Source organism: Staurois parvus, unplaced genomic scaffold (genome assembly GCF_062004578.1).
Source record: "Staurois parvus isolate SC_StPar_1 unplaced genomic scaffold, SC_StPar_1.0 ptg000184l, whole genome shotgun sequence".
NCBI classification, from domain to species: domain Eukaryota; kingdom Metazoa; phylum Chordata; class Amphibia; order Anura; family Ranidae; genus Staurois; species Staurois parvus.
Window position 1 is genome coordinate 4,260,877 of NW_028317980.1, and position 18,744 is coordinate 4,279,620.

The 18,744-nt window shown below is 41.6% G+C and overlaps 1 protein-coding gene across 1 annotated transcript in view; it reads left to right on the forward strand.

Moving 5' to 3' along the window:
• Positions 1 to 18,744, forward strand: part of LOC149462147 (uncharacterized) — a 65,252-nt gene that overhangs the window by 41,184 nt on the left and 5,324 nt on the right. Inside the window, exons 3-4 of the mRNA XM_089677365.1 lie at positions 14,852 to 15,186; positions 17,217 to 17,513. Coding sequence (XP_089533491.1) covers positions 14,852 to 15,186; positions 17,217 to 17,513 — 632 coding nt within the window. The remainder of the gene's footprint in view (positions 1 to 14,851; positions 15,187 to 17,216; positions 17,514 to 18,744) is intronic.

Genomic DNA, 18,744 nt, shown 5'->3' on the forward strand with positions numbered 1-18,744 from the left:
TTTGGGTCATCCGGGCAAAATCTTGCCCAGAGAAGAAAAGGTGAGCTCTACCATCAATTCTGTGTCATGCCAACAGTAAAGCATCCTGAGACCATTGATGCGTGGGGTTGCTTCTCAGCCAAGGGAGTGGGCTCACTCACAATTTTGATTAAGAACACAGCCATGAATAAAGAATGGTCCAAACAGGGGTGGGCTGACAACTCATGGGGCCCCTGGGCAATAGGGGATCATGGGGCTCCTGTGTCCTTGCCCAAACTCAAAAAAGCCTATGAAAAAGGTACCAGGGGCATCTCATGGGGCCCCTTACTGACCCCGGGCCCTCGGGCAGTGCCCGAGTTTCCAAATGGTCAGTCCGCCCCTGGTCCAAAAACATCCTCCGACTTCTCCCAACTATCCAAGAACAGTTTGCTGACAAACAATGCCTTTTCCAGCATGATGGAGCACCTTGCCATAAAGCAAAATTGATAACTAATTGGCTTGGGGAACAAAACATTGAGATTTTGGCTCCATGGCCAGGAAACTCCCCAGACTTTAATCTCATTGATAACTTGTAGTCAATTCTCAAGAGGAGGAACAAAAAACCACACAAATCCTGACAAATTGATTATGTAAGAATGGACTGCCTTCAGTCAGCATGTGGCCCAGAAGTTGATTGACAGCATATCAGGACGAATTGCAGAGGTCTTGAAAAAGAAGGGTCAAGACTGCAAATACCGACTCTTTGCATTAACTTAATGTAATTGTCAATAAAAGCCTTTGACACTTATGGAATGCTTGTAATTAGTAACATTTGACAAAAAGATCTAAAAATACTGAAGCAGCAGACTTTGTGAAAATTAATATTTGTGTAATTCTCCAAACTTTTGGCCAGGGCTATACTGCAGTCAATATGAGAAGTTGGAGATGTTGAAAGCATGTTGTATACAGCCATTTTTTTTAATAATTGATACTGTATCTATTATTTTCCTACATTTTTGCCTTTGTTGGATCCCAGCTATGCTTGTTAGAACATGCCTGAAAACATCACCAAGCCTTATCCTAGTGCATATGTCTTAACACTAGACATGTGCAATTCTTTTCATTTTGATTCATTTTTCGAAAGAAAATTTCATTTTTGGAGATTTGGATACATGCAAATCTCTGAATGGACACAGAAATGAATGACAATGAATCAAAAAAAAAAGTATAACAAAATGAATGCATTTGTTTCATTTGGAAGCTATCACACGATGCGATAGTAGTTTGAACCCATGGGGAAATTAATTCAATTTTAAAATTCATTTGATAATTTGGATTTGGAAAACTAATAGATCTGAAGTTGTCCAATCAGCTCATGCCATTTCTCTTGGTGGGATGGACTATAATCAGAAAATATCAAATCTGTCTGATTAATATCTGTCCGATAGCAATATAGCAATCTTCTGTAAAAACTGCAAAATTTTTCAAATCCACCTAGACCAACAAAACAAATTTAGAAAACGAATTGGGTCAACATAACGAGTATGATGAAACAAAATTCTTCAATGAACAAATGTATCCGAAACTAAAAGAAAATTTGTGGCATGCGCATGTCTATTTTACACTAGGAATGAGCAGACTAAATATTGCAAAATTTGATTCTGATGCAAAATTACATATTTCACCGTTGCTAAAATGTTATTGAAACAGAAACTCTCAATTTCTAACATTAATCCGCAAGTTATTTTATTTCTTTATTTATAAATTGCTTCTGGAGTGTTTTTTGGGGGGTGTATTTAGAGTTTAATTTAATTCTTGGCTCTTTGTATTTAGGTTTTTTTCATTATTTTTGTTTATTTGGTTGGTGTACTGTCACTTTAAGCTTTGTATTGTACTTTTTCCTTTGGTCTGTTTTCTTCTCTAAATTTAAAAAAAAAAAAAAAAGGGCATGTCATTGACACGAAATGAGTCCCCCCCCAGTGTCAGAATGCCAGCCGCAGTCCCGTTATAAGTTGCTGATCGCCTGCATTACTAGTAAAATAATAGAAAAAAAAAATCCCAGTATATATACCGCCATTTGTAAATGCTATAACTTTCACATAAACCAATTAATATACACGTATTATACATTTTGGCCTAAATTTACAACAAAATTTTTCTTACTGGATGTGTTTAATAGCAAATAATAAAAAAATATAGTTTTTTCTCAAAATTATCAGTCTTTTTTTTTATAGTACAAACAATAAAAACGCACAGGTGATCAAATACCACCGAAAGAAAGCTCAATTTGTGGGAAAGAGAGGACGCAAATTTAATTTGGATGCAGCGTTGCATAACCGCGCAATTGTCAGTTAAAGTAACGCAAAACAATGGCCTGGCCAGGAAGGGGGGGGGGTAAATCCCCAGGAGGGCAGGTGGTTAATGAGCTGGGCTTCCAAATGACCACAGGCTCATTAATAAACACTCCTTTTGGCTCCATAAGAAATAAACTTCCAAACCATGCCGTCTCTGAGTGCTCCGAAGCTTGCGGGAATGCCTTCAAACTGTAACATGGCGTTTTCAAGGTTTTGCAAACATATTACAACTCAATCGGTGGGGGGAAAAAAAAAATAATAACCTTGTTTTCTGCTTTGATCACGCTGACTTTGAAACAATCTGAAAATTCATGCAACAATTAACACGGCTTAATCACTTACAAACCTCCTGAGAGACGTCTTGGCAATAAAATTGGCATATTAAAGATATGAAAAAAATAATTGCAGGTGCAACTAAACATGATTAATGATCAGACAACGGCATCCGCACAAAGTGAATATTAAACAGTTTCGGACTTTGGCAATAAGTAGGTAATTAAGTTGTTGGTGGGTTTGTTTGCTTTGAAACCTGGCCTCCCCAGAGGGTGTCACGTCACCCAAGGTGCTCTGTTCATCAGCAGTGCCAGAAAACAGAACATGTTGTGCCCATATAAGAAGCAGCATGCGCGGCACGCTAATTATTTCCTCTGTATTCGAAATATAGAGAGATTTGAAATTCAGACGATGAGCAGAAGTATTCACCTCCTTTGCACAGATAGTGTTCATCTTCAAATATCCACCCAATCCCACTGTGGAATAAAGGATGGCTCTGGTATGAATTGTAAAGCGCTGAGCAAACTGTTGGCGATGTATAAATCCTGTATAATAATATTAACCATTTCAATACCGGACAATTTTACACCTTCCTGCCCAGGCCATTTTTCAGGTTTCAGCGCTCTCACACTTTGAATGACAATTGCGCGGTCATACAACACTGTACCCAAACTAAAATTTTATCATTTTCTTCACACAACTAGAGCTTTCTTTTGGTGGTATTTAATCACCGCTGGGGTTTTTATTTTTTGCTAAATTAACAAAAAAAGACCAAAAATTAAAAAAAAAAAACAAGTTTTTCTTTGTTTCTGTTATAAAAGTTTACAAATAAATAATTGTTCTTCATAAATTTAGGCCGAGATGTATTCTGCTACATGTCTTTGGTGAAAATAACCCAAATTAGGATGTATTTTTTAGTTTGTAGGAAATTTATAGAGTTCACAAACTATGGTGTATATCTGAATATTGATCAATCCTGAAGTACTGACAGCCAATCTAATTTCTTGAGGTCCAAGAATGTCAGAATAGTACAGATATCCCCAAATGACCCCTTTTTGCAGAGTAGACAGTCCGACGTACTTCATAAGAGGCATGGCGAGTTTTTTGAAGTTGTATTATTTTTTTCATAATTTTTCGGAAAATGAAAAAATTTTAAAAATTATTTTCACTATTTTTTTTTTACATACTGTCACCAGTGCAGTACAGCATCATCATATAACTGACATGGCGGTGAACAGGGACACTGACTGGTGACAGTATGAAAAAAATATATATATATATTTATTTATTTTATTTTTTTATTATTTTTAATTTTTTATTAAATTTTTTTAATTTTTTTTAAAGATTTTTTTTCATATTTTACTATGACCAAAGTAGTACAATGTTACCATAGTAACATTGCACTACTTTTGGGGAAGTGATCAGTATTTTTTTTTTTTTACACAATTTGCTCATAGCAAAGAATTACTTTGCTATAAGCAAGCATTTACCTGAATGAAATCGATTCATTCAGGTTTTTTTTTTTTTTTTGTGCTTAGCTGTGATTTGGTCACAGCTAATCACATGACATGTGCATGTGATTAGCTGTGACCATTCACAGCTAGGCAGTAGTATACAATGGATGGCATGAATGAAGCCATCCATTGTATACAACTGTCATGTGACCTGCTGTGATTGGTCACAGCAGGTCACATGGTACCAGCAACGGGGGCCGGTACTCATATCTGTCATTTTTTGTGGGGTTTTTTGAAACCCCACGTTTATGTAAAGCGTCCAAGGACCCTACAAGACCTGAAGGCCAACATCCACGCAGAAACTGCCAACATACCCGCTGCTATGCTGTAAGGGTCATGAAAACCACCAGAAATCGGCTTATTCAGTGTATGGACAATGGGGGGCGTCACCTACCTGATATGATTTTCAAAACTGTGTAAAACAGAACTTTAGATATGTACCTACATTATTAAAGACAATAAAAACAATTCTGATTCATAAAATGGGTTTTATTGCGTTTTGAAAAAAGGAAGTTATGTTGCTGCACCCTGTATAAGCAAAGACTCCTGTTACTCCTTTATTGGCGGATGACTGCTTTTTCAGTGAAAAAAAAAAAAAAATCAGCCCACTAACCTTATCACTGCCAGAGCCATTTTTGCAAAAGTTTTTTTTGTACACAGCTAAAAAATAATTTAACCACTTCAAGTCCGGACACTTTCACTCCCTTCCTGTCCAGGCCAATTTTCAGTTTTCAGCGCTGTCACACTTTGAATGACAATTGCGCGGTCAGCAACACTGTACCCATATGAATTTTTTTAGAATTTTTTTGAGACATCAAACTTTATTTTGGTGGTATTTTTTCACCACTGGGATTTTTATTTTTTTTTTTGCTATATAAATGAAAAAGTCCAAAAAGTTTGAAAAAAAAAAGTGTTTTTCTTACAAACTTTTGCAAATAAATAATATTTCATCATAAATCTTGGCCAAAATTTATTCAGTTATCTTTTTAGTAAAAAAAAAAAAAAAACACAAATTAGTTTAAAACCACAAATTATAATTTTTCTAAATTTTTTTTTTTATTTTTTACACTTTGAAATATATTTCAGCATGTGTTCTGAATATATTTTTAATAATATATTCACAAATATATTGAAATATATTTTTGAAATATATTCAATATGGCCAAAATTGTAATATTTGATATATGTCAATATATTTGGGAAGAATATATTAAGAAAGTATTTTTAAAATATATTTAAAATATATTTTTCTTCCATGTGGGTAGGCGAAGTTCTGTAGTCCAGAAGTTCAGACGGACAATGCTTGTTGGGATTTTGGTGCAAAAAAAATGCTGGCTTGTCAGCACAAATAGAAAGTTAGGAGAACACTGGATTTCTGACAGGTCAGCATTTTGTTTGCACTTTCAGTGTATTTAGAGCAGAATTCTGGGCAAAAACTTCTTTACATGTCCTTGGTGCTGATTTCCTACCTTCCATGAATATGTCATCCATCTTCTGGTTCATTCAGTAGTTGCTCTGAAATAGCTTATTAATTTTCAGATCAAGTTGCTAATTCTCTTTGGTTTCCTGTTTGTAAGGCCAGTGGCTGCTATGGCTCCTATTCCCCCAGCCACTGGTCTTGGCACATCCCTTCTGTAGTTCTTTCTCCAGGAAGCAGTGATGTAATTCAGTCCCACTTGCAGTGGTGGGCGGACCGAGATTCTCAGACACATTCAACATGTACAGACCTAGTGTACCCACTCACATTCACTACTACTAGTTACCTTTTACTGCAGAGAGAGAGGAGAGGATATGATGTAATACCGCCTGTTACACCTCCTTCTTGGCACAGCAGATGCTGTTATCTTTTGAATTACAGAGATAAGGTCATGAAAATACAATTTGACATTTTTCTCCTAAATGGTAAGAATTTTCAAAATCTTATTAACTGTTTTGTGTAGGGAGGTATACTAATGGGTGATTTTTTTTTTTTACCTATCTCAGAGATCTTCTTTAACTACCTGCCGACCGCAGATAGCAGAATGACGGCTGCACTGCGGCTGGCCAGTTCTGGGTGGACGTCATATGACGTCCTCCCAGAATGCGCTCTCCTGCGCACCCCAGGGGGCGCGCACCCGGCGATCTGTGTCCTACGGACACAGCTGATCACGTGATGTGGTAAAAGGCCAATCACAGTGGCCTTTTACCACGTGATCAGCGGTGTCCAATGACACGCTGATCAGAGGGAAATGCAAGTGCCGGTTCTCGGCTGCACTTTCCTCACGCTGTCAGATCGTGAGGAAAGTACTGCCGAGAACCGGCAGTTGTCAGAGCGGGGATCGGCACCGATCATCAGGGCACTGATGATCAGTGCCCTGATGATCGGTGCCCAGCAGTGCCACCCGCAAGCTCCGCCCACCTGTGCCCAGCAGTGCGCCCACTAGCTCCGCCCACCTGTGCCCAGCAGTGCGCCCACCTGTGCCCAGCAGTGCACCCACCTGTGCCCAGCAGTGCACCCACCTGTGCCCAGCAGTGCACCCACCTGTGCCCACCCACCTGTGCCCACCCACTTGTGCCAGTCAGTTCCACCAGTCAGTGCCCAGGGGTTGTGCCAGTCAGTGCCGCCAGTCAGTGCCCAGCAGTGATGCCAGTCAGTGCCGTCTATCAGTACCCATCATCAGTGTCACCTATCAGTGCCGCCTATCAGTGCTGCATATTAGTGCCGCCTATCCGTGACACCTCATTAGTGCTGTCTATCAGTGCCGCCTATCCGTGCCACCTCATTAGTACTGCCTATCAGTGCCCTTTAGTGCTGCCTATCAGTGCCCATCAGTGCTGCCTCATCAACGCACATCAGTGAAGGAGAAAAATTACCTGTTTGAAAAATTTTATAATAGAAGCAAAGAAACTTTTTTTTTTTTCAAATTTTTTGCACTTTTTGTATTTATAGCGCAAAAAGTAAAGCGCCCAGTGGCAATTAAATACCACCAAAAGAAAGCTCTATTTGTGAGAAAAAAATGATCAAAATTTCATATGGGTACAATGTTGCATGACCGCGCAATTGTCAATCAAAGTGCGGCAGCGCTGAAAGCTGAAAATTGGCCTGGTAAATAAGGGGGTATAAGTGCCTGGTAGGCAAGTGATTAAAGTCTCTCTTTCACTGGGAAGTCATTACTCTCTATGGTCGGGTCTGGTGCATGTACAACTACTTGATACGAAGGGCATCTTCCCACCTCTGGGAAGACTATGGCATTTAGACCTTTGGATTTCCATGCATCTGAGGTCTGTACAGCAGCTGGAATTTTAAAGCATATATCATGGCCAAATAAAAAAATAAAATAAACATTCAATAAATCCCCACATGGAAGAAAAATATATGTTAAATATATATTTTTTTAAATATTCTTCCCAAATATATTGACATATATTTGAAATACAACAATTTTGGCCGTATTCAATATAATATATATATATATATATATACATACACATATATATATATATATATATATATATATATATATACATACACACACACACACACACACACACACATACTGTACATATATATATACATACACATATATATATATATATATATATATATACATACACACACACACACTATATATATATATATATATATAATATTCCTCCTGTACTACTATCCCCTCTCTCCTAGATTGTAAAAAGAGTAGGGCCATCGAACCCCTCGTGTTTTGTCTTGTTACTGTATTGTGTCATGTACTGTCCCCCACTATAATGTACAGCGCTGAGCAAACCTTTTGGCGCTATATAAATAATGTATAATAATATTAATAATAATATACATATATATTTATTTTTATATATAATATATATATATATATATATATATATATATATATATATATATACACATACACATACACACACACACACACACACACACTGTATGTTGAAAGGCTTTTTTTATATATTTAAAAATATATGAAAAATGTTTTTTAAATACATTTTCAAATATATGTCTTTGAAAATACATTTAGTCTACATTTTTGAAATGCATTTACAAATATATGTAAAAATATATGTTAAAATGACTTTTTTATATGTTTAAAAAAAATCTGAAGAATATATTTTAGAAAAACATTTCAACATGCAGTGTGTATATATATATATATATATATATATATATATATATTCCTAGATTGTAAGCTCCCAGGATCAGGGCCCTCCTATCCCTCTTGTATTGAACTGTATTGTTGCTGTATTGTCTCCCTTTATATTGTAAAGCGCTGAGCAAACTGTTGGCGCTATATAAATCCTGTATAATAATAAATATATATATATCCTCTACTTTTCCAACCACTCCATCCTTCCCCTACAGCTATTACCTATTGTACCATTCACCCCTCCCTCCTAGATTGTAAGCTCCAAGGAGCAGGGCCCTCAAATCCCTCTTGTATTGAACTGTATTGTTGCTGTATTGTCTCCCACTCCCTACAGCGCTGAGCAGCGTTGGCGCTATATAAATCCTGTATAATAATTATATATATATATAAATATATTTTGAAATATATTGAATATGGCCAAAATTGCAGTATTTCAAATATATGGCAATATATTTTGGAAGAAAATTTTTAAAAGATATTTCAAATATATTTTTCTTCCATATGGGCACCTCTGGGAAGACTATGGCATTTAGACTTTTGGATTTCCATGCAGCTGAGGTCTGTATGGCAGCTGGAAATTTTAATGCATATGTCATGGCAAAAAAAAAAAAAACAAACATATTCAATAAATCTCTGCAATAAAATACAATTTTTTTTCCAATTTTTTCCCTTTAAGAAATGAAACTAACAGAAGTTTCAAACAAAATTCTACTGGACTGTGGCCAGCTTTAATAGTGACCAGACAAGATTGCCTCAAATCTTAACAGGGTTAATCAACTTTAACTGGAAGGAAAAAGCCCATTTTACCAGTTTGCTTTTCATGAGCAGGGGCGGACTGACAACTCATGGGGCCCCCGGGCAATAGGGGATCATGGGGCCCCTGTGCCCTTGCCCAAACTCAAAAAAGCCTATGAAAAAGGTACCAGGGGCATCTCATGGGGTCCCCTACTGACCCCGGGTCCTCGGGCAGTGCCCGAGTTTCCAAATGGTCAGTCCGCCCCTGGGTGTGTTACTAAAAAAAAAATGTCTCTCCTGCATTATTATCCTATACTGTTGAAAAATGTCTGAACCCAGAGTGTGAGAGGTGTCGGGAGGCTTGCAAGGTCAGGTCAACCATTGGAGACGAGCATTATCAAGCGGCCCCTGCAGGGGTAGCGCTACAATGAAAATGTGGAACTGAAAATAAGCAAAGTGTGAAAAGCACATCAACACTTTAGTCCAGATTCACACCATCTTATGGGGCCCCCTACTGACCCCGGGTCCTCAGGCACTGCCCGAGTTTCCAAATGGTCAGTCCGCCCCTGTTCATGAGTATTTTTATTCTTTGTTCCTACACTCTACGCTTTACTTTCAAAATCCACCTCTAAGAATGCTAACTATAGGCAGCCATACGGGAACATGATTTACGTTTTGCGATTTTCTTCCACACCGTCCTCCCAGACAATGCCCGTCTCTCTTGACTCCTAAGTTAATATCACCAATACCCATCATTGTCGCAGCACTAAAGCACAGGCTCAGCACCATAATCCGGGGACAGCCGTAATGTTTATTGACATAAAAAGTGTGAAAGTTCTAATTAAATCTGCAAAGGATCTTCCAGCTAGTAAGCCAGCACTGTAAAGCCCCCTTTTCATATACATAAAAATAAAGCAATTTACAGTGTTCTCGTAATTCTATTCTGTAATGTAACCAGTAATCTCAGCTCATAACTGCTTGATGCATTATTCAGGCTCTTAATACATTAATCCCGACAAACATTTGAATATATACAATCCTAATACAGTTTTATGCTTGAAAAAAAATGTTTGCATGATCCGAGGGTTGGGAAAAAGAGCTGATATTACATTTCTTATTCATTTTTTTTAATGAGGCTTTTTTTTTTTTTTTTTTTTTTTTTTTAAGCAGTTTAGGACCCAGGACGTACCTCGTATACCCCAGTGTTTTAAAGCGTAATTTCAGTTAAAATGTGAAAATTTTTACTAAGCTGCAATTGTTATCTAGGAAAACACTGCACTGCCTGCTGAATGAGACAGGAGGTATCATGTTCGCCACGGCCACAAAGCGTTGCATGCTTGGCTTGTTCACATTGGCCTAGCTGACTTTGCAGCTTAACCCATTGCCCTCCTGAGGATTTACCCCCCTTCCTGACCAGGCCATTTTTTGCGTTACGGAGCTACGTTACTTTTGTTGGAGATACAACAGCATGTACTATATATAGTATTTGTGTGTTAATATCACTTGACCAGTAGATGGCACTATACACTAAAGGTTACTAGTTGTGCATATGTGTAAAACTTGTTGGTTCTCTCTTCTTCTCTCTCATCTCAAACCAAGATGTCTGCTGTCACAGTCTGCTGAAATGTGCTGTGTATGTTTGTGTGATGGATTTGGTAAAATGCCTATTCTGTTTAAAATATACATTTTATACATATTTACTTTTATACTTTTTTATATTTCTAAATATATGTGTTGTGCGTGTATATGTATATATATATATATATATATTTTGTCTGCTGGGCTTTGCAGTCCTCCTTAACTTGTTTTGTTCAGAGCGATGCTCTCAACCCCTCCCTTCGCACTGAGAGGACCTTTTACTTAGACTTTGGGAATGTGAAGGGGAGTGAATAGATAACGGGATGAGAAGCAAGCATCAAGTTTCTACATTTCTCCTATATTTCAACCAAGCAAAATGTGCCTTTCAGAATGTGACTGTATATACGTAATAGTGACGTATACTCTGTTGTTCTCTATGTATAAAAGGTTAAGCACCGCCCTGCAATAAACGGAGATGAGATGATGTGAAAGTGGTTGTACTGGACAGTTGTCCGTGTAATTATTTTCCGGCGTGCACGCAATCCATATCTCAAAATTAGGAACAGCAGCAGAAATCCTACCCTGAGCCCGATTGTGGTTCTCCCAACCTTTTTAGCTGGCGCCCAACGTGGGGCCCCAGGTTGTGACCGATGGAAGTCTGCGCGTGAGACTGAGCGGCTGGCCAGGACAGACCAAAAGGGATTTGCGCACCCCTGAGAGTACGGTAGGTACTTTTTATACTTACCACTGTACGATTTGTTTCTGTCCAGCCTTGGCGCCAGTTTTGTCGGCTTCCAGAGGTCATCAAGAGCGGCAGGTAATTTTTATTGCTCGCCTGGGGCTGTTTAACGAACCTGCCACTGGATTTCTGCTGACTGTGTATTTGTTCAATGTCTGTCGTCCTGTGCGACTGTGATAACTCAGTAGGCTGAAAGATAAGTTGCAATGAGTGTCCTGACCAGGTGAGCTGTGGGCCCCTGGAAGACGGAACCTTGCAACAAGCGTCTACGGATGGTGACTTGGGGTTGACGGTGTGAGACCCCTGAGGGTTTAGTTCAGCTGCTGAGGCTTCACGGAGCGAGGGGCGGCAGGTGTAATGTCCTGTTCTGAGTGTATTTGTGGATTAGTGTTTGTTCTGAGAAGACAGAAAGCAGCGGAATAGGGATATTAATCTAATAGTTGCCTGCACTGCCTCTGAAACCGTTAGCTGAGACTAAGGTGAAAGAACAGAACAGAGTGAGAAGTTGGGTGACCCAGAGAGGGGGGGAAGATGGGTCAGAAGATAGTCAAGCCACAGAAAGGATTATTAGTATGTGATATTGTAAAAAGGAGAGAAGGAAGTGAAGCAGTTAAAAAGTTATCTAAAGTACCGAAAGTTTGTAAGCTGAAGGTCAGCGTTGCCTGGCATAAATTATTGCAGGAATGGAGAGGAATGTTATGTGATAAAGGTTTGCTGAACGTGACAGAGGTTTGGTACAGAACTGTAAAAGCGTTGCATAAAGAAGAATAATTGGAAGAAATTCAAGAAAATGGCAATTGTATAATGTATGTGTATCACAAAATTGTAAATGGAAGTGTGCTAAAACCACCGCCCTATGTTGGAATGTGGGGTGTGTCATGGAAATTTTGTATTGTTGGTCGAACTTTAAATGTGTCATATATTCGTGTTATTCATATGTCTCTCGTGTGGCTTAATTAAAGCTCTGAAGGCTGCAATTGGGCCATGCGCATGTACAATGTATGTATTACAGTACTCAGCTTGGTAATGGATGAGATGGCAGATCTGCGCTTATAGACCGGCGTGTATACCACCACGGCATTCGATGCGAATGTCGCTGGCAGTAGACCGCGGGCCTGTATCCACATATCAGCAGCATAGTACCACGTGGGCTTCATAACGCAAGGCGCCAAGCGGTACGAACTCCGCGTGTAGGCTTATGCATATCTTACAACCCATTACCAACTTGAAACTGTATCTTGGATGGATGTGTTTTAATAAAGATCGTATCGGGCCCATCCAGGTACAGACTGATATTTTTAGGGAGTGCTTGTGCAGAGAATGGACATACCAATAGAAGCTAGTAGGACAGGAAATATGACCTCAGATGGCTCATGGGGGGGAAGGGGAGGAAGTCTGCTGACCTCAGAAGACTCATGGGGGAGGACCAGTGATAGATAATAGGAAAGGCTATGCTCCAATTGGAATATACATCCTGTGTATAGGCACTCCCCATTGCATTGTTTGGTGGGAGGGGATTGACTTTATTCATGTGGGGGGCATGTGTGTATTTTTAATAAAACAGAGAGCTGAGTCTAAAACCAGCCCTTATGTGAGTTGCAACACCATCCTGAAAGTGTCGTTTGATCATTCTAGGGTAACAGAGCTCTAATTCCCCCACATCTCAACAGAGCCAAAGTATTTGGATGGGCAGGAATCATGTAGTTTGGCTGCAGTCGTGGTAAGCAAGATTCGCACAGCTTTATGGGGGATTTCTGCGCATCCAACTGCGAGTACTCACGGTAAGGAGAAATTCGTTAAAGCGAATTTCCAAGACAGGTGGAGGAGGGGAGGGACAGCCCTGCCCTGCCCAGCCCAGTACACTTCCTGCTAGCAGCCATCTTGCTACACCTGTGTTGTCACTTCCTGCCCAGCCCAGTGCACTTCCGTCCGGTGGCCATCTTGGTACACCCGGAAGGCCTAAACAAGGAGTTTATCCAGTTCTCCCTGTTCTAAACCAGGATGGTTCCTACCACACTCCCGTTTTCCCCAATATGGAAGCGTCACCTTCACAAGCCGGATACATGAATGACAATGCGTTTGAGCTGGATGATCAACAACCTCAAGCAGGAAGGATGCCGATAGGTATGACTCCCAAACCTATGCCAGATGTCCAATTGAATGACAATGCATCTGAATGGAGTGATCGACAGCTGCAAGTGACAAGGGCGCCAATAGATTTGATTCCCAAACCCACGCACAGTGGAGTACAACCTAAACAGGAACAGTACACAAGACAACACCGACATTCAAGATTACCGGAAGGGGCACCGGTAATGTATGTCGCTTTTACCCCATCACAAGCAGCGGCCTTAGTGACGAGTCTGCCTGACCCAGAGAAACAGCCAATACCCTTTTACCGCAGGGTAGTGCAGATACAAGAAACTTACTCAGCTGCTTGGAAAGACCTGCTCAATCTATGCCAAATTAAAGCAGGACATGTTTTCTGGCCAGTTATGCAGACGGCCTTCAATGATGCCTGCCTGACAAGTGTTATTTCCTATTCTTCAGGCGTAGAGTTCTGTGCTCAGCTCCACGACTAAACAAAGGAGAAATTGGCGGATCAGACTACCACAATTCAAGACATCACCCAAGATAAAGGGGAGTCTGTGGAGAAGTATTATGCCAGACTCATACAGGTCTTTGACGATCTGGGCTTCTCTCAATATGAAAAGGCACATACACACATGCTCTCAACTGTTTTTGTCTCAGGGCTCAAAGAAGATATCAGGAAAGGTCTGATGGTGGCCCGCCCTGAATACCGCTCTGTGAAGATGTCGGACTTACTGTTGGTGGCCAGAGGCATAGAAAACCAAAAAGGGAAAAAAAAAATAAATAAATAACCAGCGCCCCTTATGGTGGTCAATGACAAAGATCCCACCTACACTCGTCCACCACCATTGCCAAATATCAGGGAAAGGATCACCTGTTATAACTGTGGGAAACGGGGACACTTTAGAAGAGAATGCAGAGCCCCAAGATATCCCAGATAAGACAGGGACCCCCGGGAAGGGCAGCGTGAAAATCAACCACCACGCCCCAAACTCTCGTTAGGAAATGGGCAAACCCGTGTCACCTCTTATGGTAGTATTCTCGAACAAGACTGGGGGACCGTGTAGCTGTAATCCAGGATATTCCCCAACCTAAAGCAGCTAAACAACTGCATGCCTTTCTTGGACTCATATCCTACTGCAGGGCATGGATCCCTGATGCATCGATGCTTATGCACCCACTTATGCCACGAAGGTCCTAGCTCAAGAACATGGAGGGCAAACCAGACCCATTGGGTACTATTCTTGCCATTTGGACCCCATAGCTAGGGGTGGTCCTTCATGTCTAAGAGCCGTCTTCGCTGCTCAAGCACTGTTGGACAAAACTTCAGATCTCGTTTTAGCACACCCCCTGCTTCTTCTGGCACCGCATGACATTGCTGCCATCCTGAATCAGGTACAACCCCGACACCTGTCCACGGCCAGACATCTACGGTTGCAAATCTCCCTCCTCATTCCTGACAATGTGACCCTCCAAAAGGTGTCTCACCCTCAACCCAGCCACCCTTTTGCCATTTTTCGAGGGGGGAGAAGAAGGTGAAGAAGGAGACCCCTGCACTACTCCACATGACTGCCTTGAAATGATGCGCATGGGAACCACACATCTCCCTACAGTGAGTGAAATTCCTCTGGAAAACCCTGACTACACACTTTTTGTGGATGGTTCCAGATATGCAGATGAAGGAGGCAAGTACCACACAGGTTATGCTGTGACCTCGGAATTTGAAATTCTACAAGCAGGAGCATTATCACCAACTTTATTTGCCCAGGAAGCAGAGCTTCAAGCCCTCACTACAGCGTGCAAGATGGCAGAAGGTAAAAGAGCCAATATTTACACAGACTCAAGGTACGCCTTTGGAGTAGCTTATGACTTCGGTATCATCTGGAAAGCCAGAGGCTGGAACTCCGGTAAAACACGGCCCAGCCATCAATGATTTAATGGATGCACTGCTTCTGCCTGATCAAGTGGCTGTCTTGAAAGTTAAAGCACATGGTAAACTGAATTCTCAAGAGGCCAGAGGGAACCACTTGGCGGATATAGCTGCCAAAGAAGCAGCGAAAAAACCAACGAAAAACAGCTGAGGTGGCTGAAGAGGAGAGTGAGACCTCAGTACAGATACTTTTGGCAGTGCATGTGCCATCTGACAAGCAATACCTGATTTCTATGCAAATGGCCGCTTATACAGAGGAAAGGCTGGAATGGATTGATAAAGGAGCAGACTACGATGGAGAATTGTATTCGATGAAAGGAAAAACTTGTTTACCAAAATATATGATATAAAATATATGAACAGAGACACCGCTCTCTCCTGGTTCTCCTCCTACCTATCCCAACGCTCCTTCAGCGTTTGCTACAACGGCGCCACCTCCTCTTCCCTCCCCCTCTCTGTTGGGGTCCCCCAGGGCTCTGTCCTTGGACCCCTTCTCTTCTCCATCTACACCTCCTCCCTTGGCAAACTCATACACTCCCACGGCTTCAACTACCACCTCTATGCTGATGATACTCAAATCTACCTATCCACCCCTCACCTCACCCCCACATTCTCCGCCCGCATCACTCACCTCCTAAACGACATCTCTGACTGGATGTCGCTCCATTTCCTCAAACTCAACCTCTCCAAAACCGAGCTTCTCGTCTTTCCCCCTTCCCGTGCCCCCCCCCCCATCCTTTCCATCACTACCAACAACACCACCATCAATCCCGCCCCGCAAGCCAAGGTCCTTGGCGTCATTCTGGACTCAAACCTTTCCTTTCAACCTCATATCAAATCTCTCACAAACTCATGCAGGCTCCACCTCCGGAACATCTCCAAGATACGCTCCTTCCTTACCCCAGACACCACTAAACTACTCGTTCACTCCCTGATTATCTCACGCCTTGACTACTGCAACTCCCTCCTCACCGGCCTACCCCAGTGCAAACTCACCCCGCTTCAGACCATCCTGAACTCAGCTGCCAGACTCATCCACCTCACCACCCGCTCCACCTCTGCCACCCCCCTCTGCCTCTCCCTCCACTGGCTCCCCATTGCCCAACGCATTAAATTCAAACTGCTCACTCTGACCTATAAAGCCATTCACAACACTGCCCCTAACTACCTCACCGACCTGATTCCCAGATACCACCCTACCCGTACCCTTCGCTCTTCACAGGACCTCCTTCTATCTTGCTCCCTGGTCTCCTCCTCCCACGCACGACTGCAAGACTTCTCCAGGTCCTCCCCCATCCTCTGGAACTCACTACCCCAACCCATCAGACTGTCACCTTCCCTCCTCACCTTCAGGCGCTCCCTGAAAACCCACCTCTTCAGGGAAGCCTACCCCACCCTCACCTAACAGCCGCTGCCCTTCCCTCCTCCTTCCACTCCATCCCCCACAGCCATTTCCTCCTGTACCTCTACCCCCTCCCTCCTAGATTGTAAGCTCGAAAGAGTAGGGCCCTCTTACCCCTTGTGTGCTGTTTGATGTTACTGTACTGTTTCATGTATTGTCCCCCCTCTATTGTACAGCGCTGAGCAAACCCTTTGGCGCTATATAAACTCGATAAATAAATAAATAAATAAATAAATAATATATGTATCCAGCAATTGTCCAATGGGCGCATGGACATGCACATCTCTCTAAGAACTTAATGAACTCACTGATCAGCAAGTATTACTGGGCTCCAGGGATAACTACGTTAACCAGAAATTACTGAGCCTTGTGTATAGTATGTGCAAAATGCAACCCGGGGAGGACGGAAAAGACACCGCAGAAACATCTGGCAAAACCCCTCTATCCATTCCAGAGGATACAGATTGATCATATACAAATGCCAAAAAGTGGCCGATATGAATATGCTCTAGTGGTGGTGGACATGTTCTCTGGTTGGCCGGAAGCCTATGCTGTTACAAACATGACAGCCAAGACCACGGCTAAGAAACTACTGAGTGAGGTAGTCTGTAGATTCGGGGTCCCAGAGGTGATAGAGAGTGATCAGGGTCCAGCCTTCACAGCAACCCTTATAAAAGAGATTTGGACAGCACTGGGGGTCGAGTTGGCCCTACACACCCCATATCACCCTCAAAGCAGTGGGAAGGTAGAAAGGATGAATGGCACTCTAAAAAACAGGATGCTAAAGATGGCCCAAGAGACTAACATGAGTTGGCCAGACAGTTTGCCTATTGCTCTGTTTAGTGTCAGACACCCCCCCGGGGGAAACATGCCCTGTCCCCTTAAGAAATTTTGTTTAGTTCAGCCCCCAGACTTGGCTGTTACTTTCCGCAACAGTTGCAATTACAATCTGATGTGTTAATTGATTATGTGACTGCATTATCACGTGAATTAACCTGTATCTATGTCCAAGTGTTTTCTCCATTCCAGATTCTGAGTCAGATACAGGAACTCACAGCCTATTACCCGGAGATTGGGTATTAGTAAAGACATTTATGAGGAAACATTCCCTTGAGCCAAGATATGATGGTCCATTCCAAGTTCTGCTGACCACAGCCACTTCTGTCAAGGTGTCCGGGAAGAACACTTGGATACACGCCTCTCACTGCAAGAAAGTCCCAAACCCTGAGGAAAAGGCATCATCTACACCATGACAACTATGTTGTATATCCTTTTTCTTATAAGTCTGACAGAGGCTCAACAGGTGGCTATCACCGAAATAGATGACACCACTATATTTTGGTACAATTTATCCAATACTCATGTAGCTATTTTCACCTTTGATTTCTGTAGTATAGATCCCATGTGGTGCTATGACCATATTCTATATGATCTTGACATAATGAGCATGTTCTGATAGTAGTGAGCAAATATACATATGTGTCACGGATGATTACTGGGAACCAAAAGATTAGAACCAGATTGGAAGGGATTTCGACTGGTGAGTGTGCCCTTGCAAAGGTCATTATGCCTCTCCACATCCTAGCAGAAAATACCCCTGACCCAACGCCTGGCCGTAGGAGGAAACGAAAAGCTCCTTCTGGAAGTTTTGACCCACATGTGTATATAGATGCTATTCGAGTCCCAAGGGGGGTGCCTAATAGATTTAAAGCCAGAGGCCAAGTAAAAGCAGGCTTTGAATCCCTGATTCCCATGATAACTGTTTTTTTTTTTTTTTTAATTTAAATATTTATTAATTTTTCACATTATTACAAAATTTCCATAAGAAGAGACACAATACTTATAAATATCAGTACATTTCTACTCTGTCCCTTCTATTTACCTCTTTTATTTCCCTTCCCTCCCAACCCACCATTTCCCCCCCTCCCTCCCCTCTGCAAAATCTCCAGTCTCTCTAGGCCCAACCACTTTGAATAGCTTCCTAGTTTAGAGTTTTCTATATTTCTCTTTTAATCCAGATTTTTCCCATTTTTCCCATCG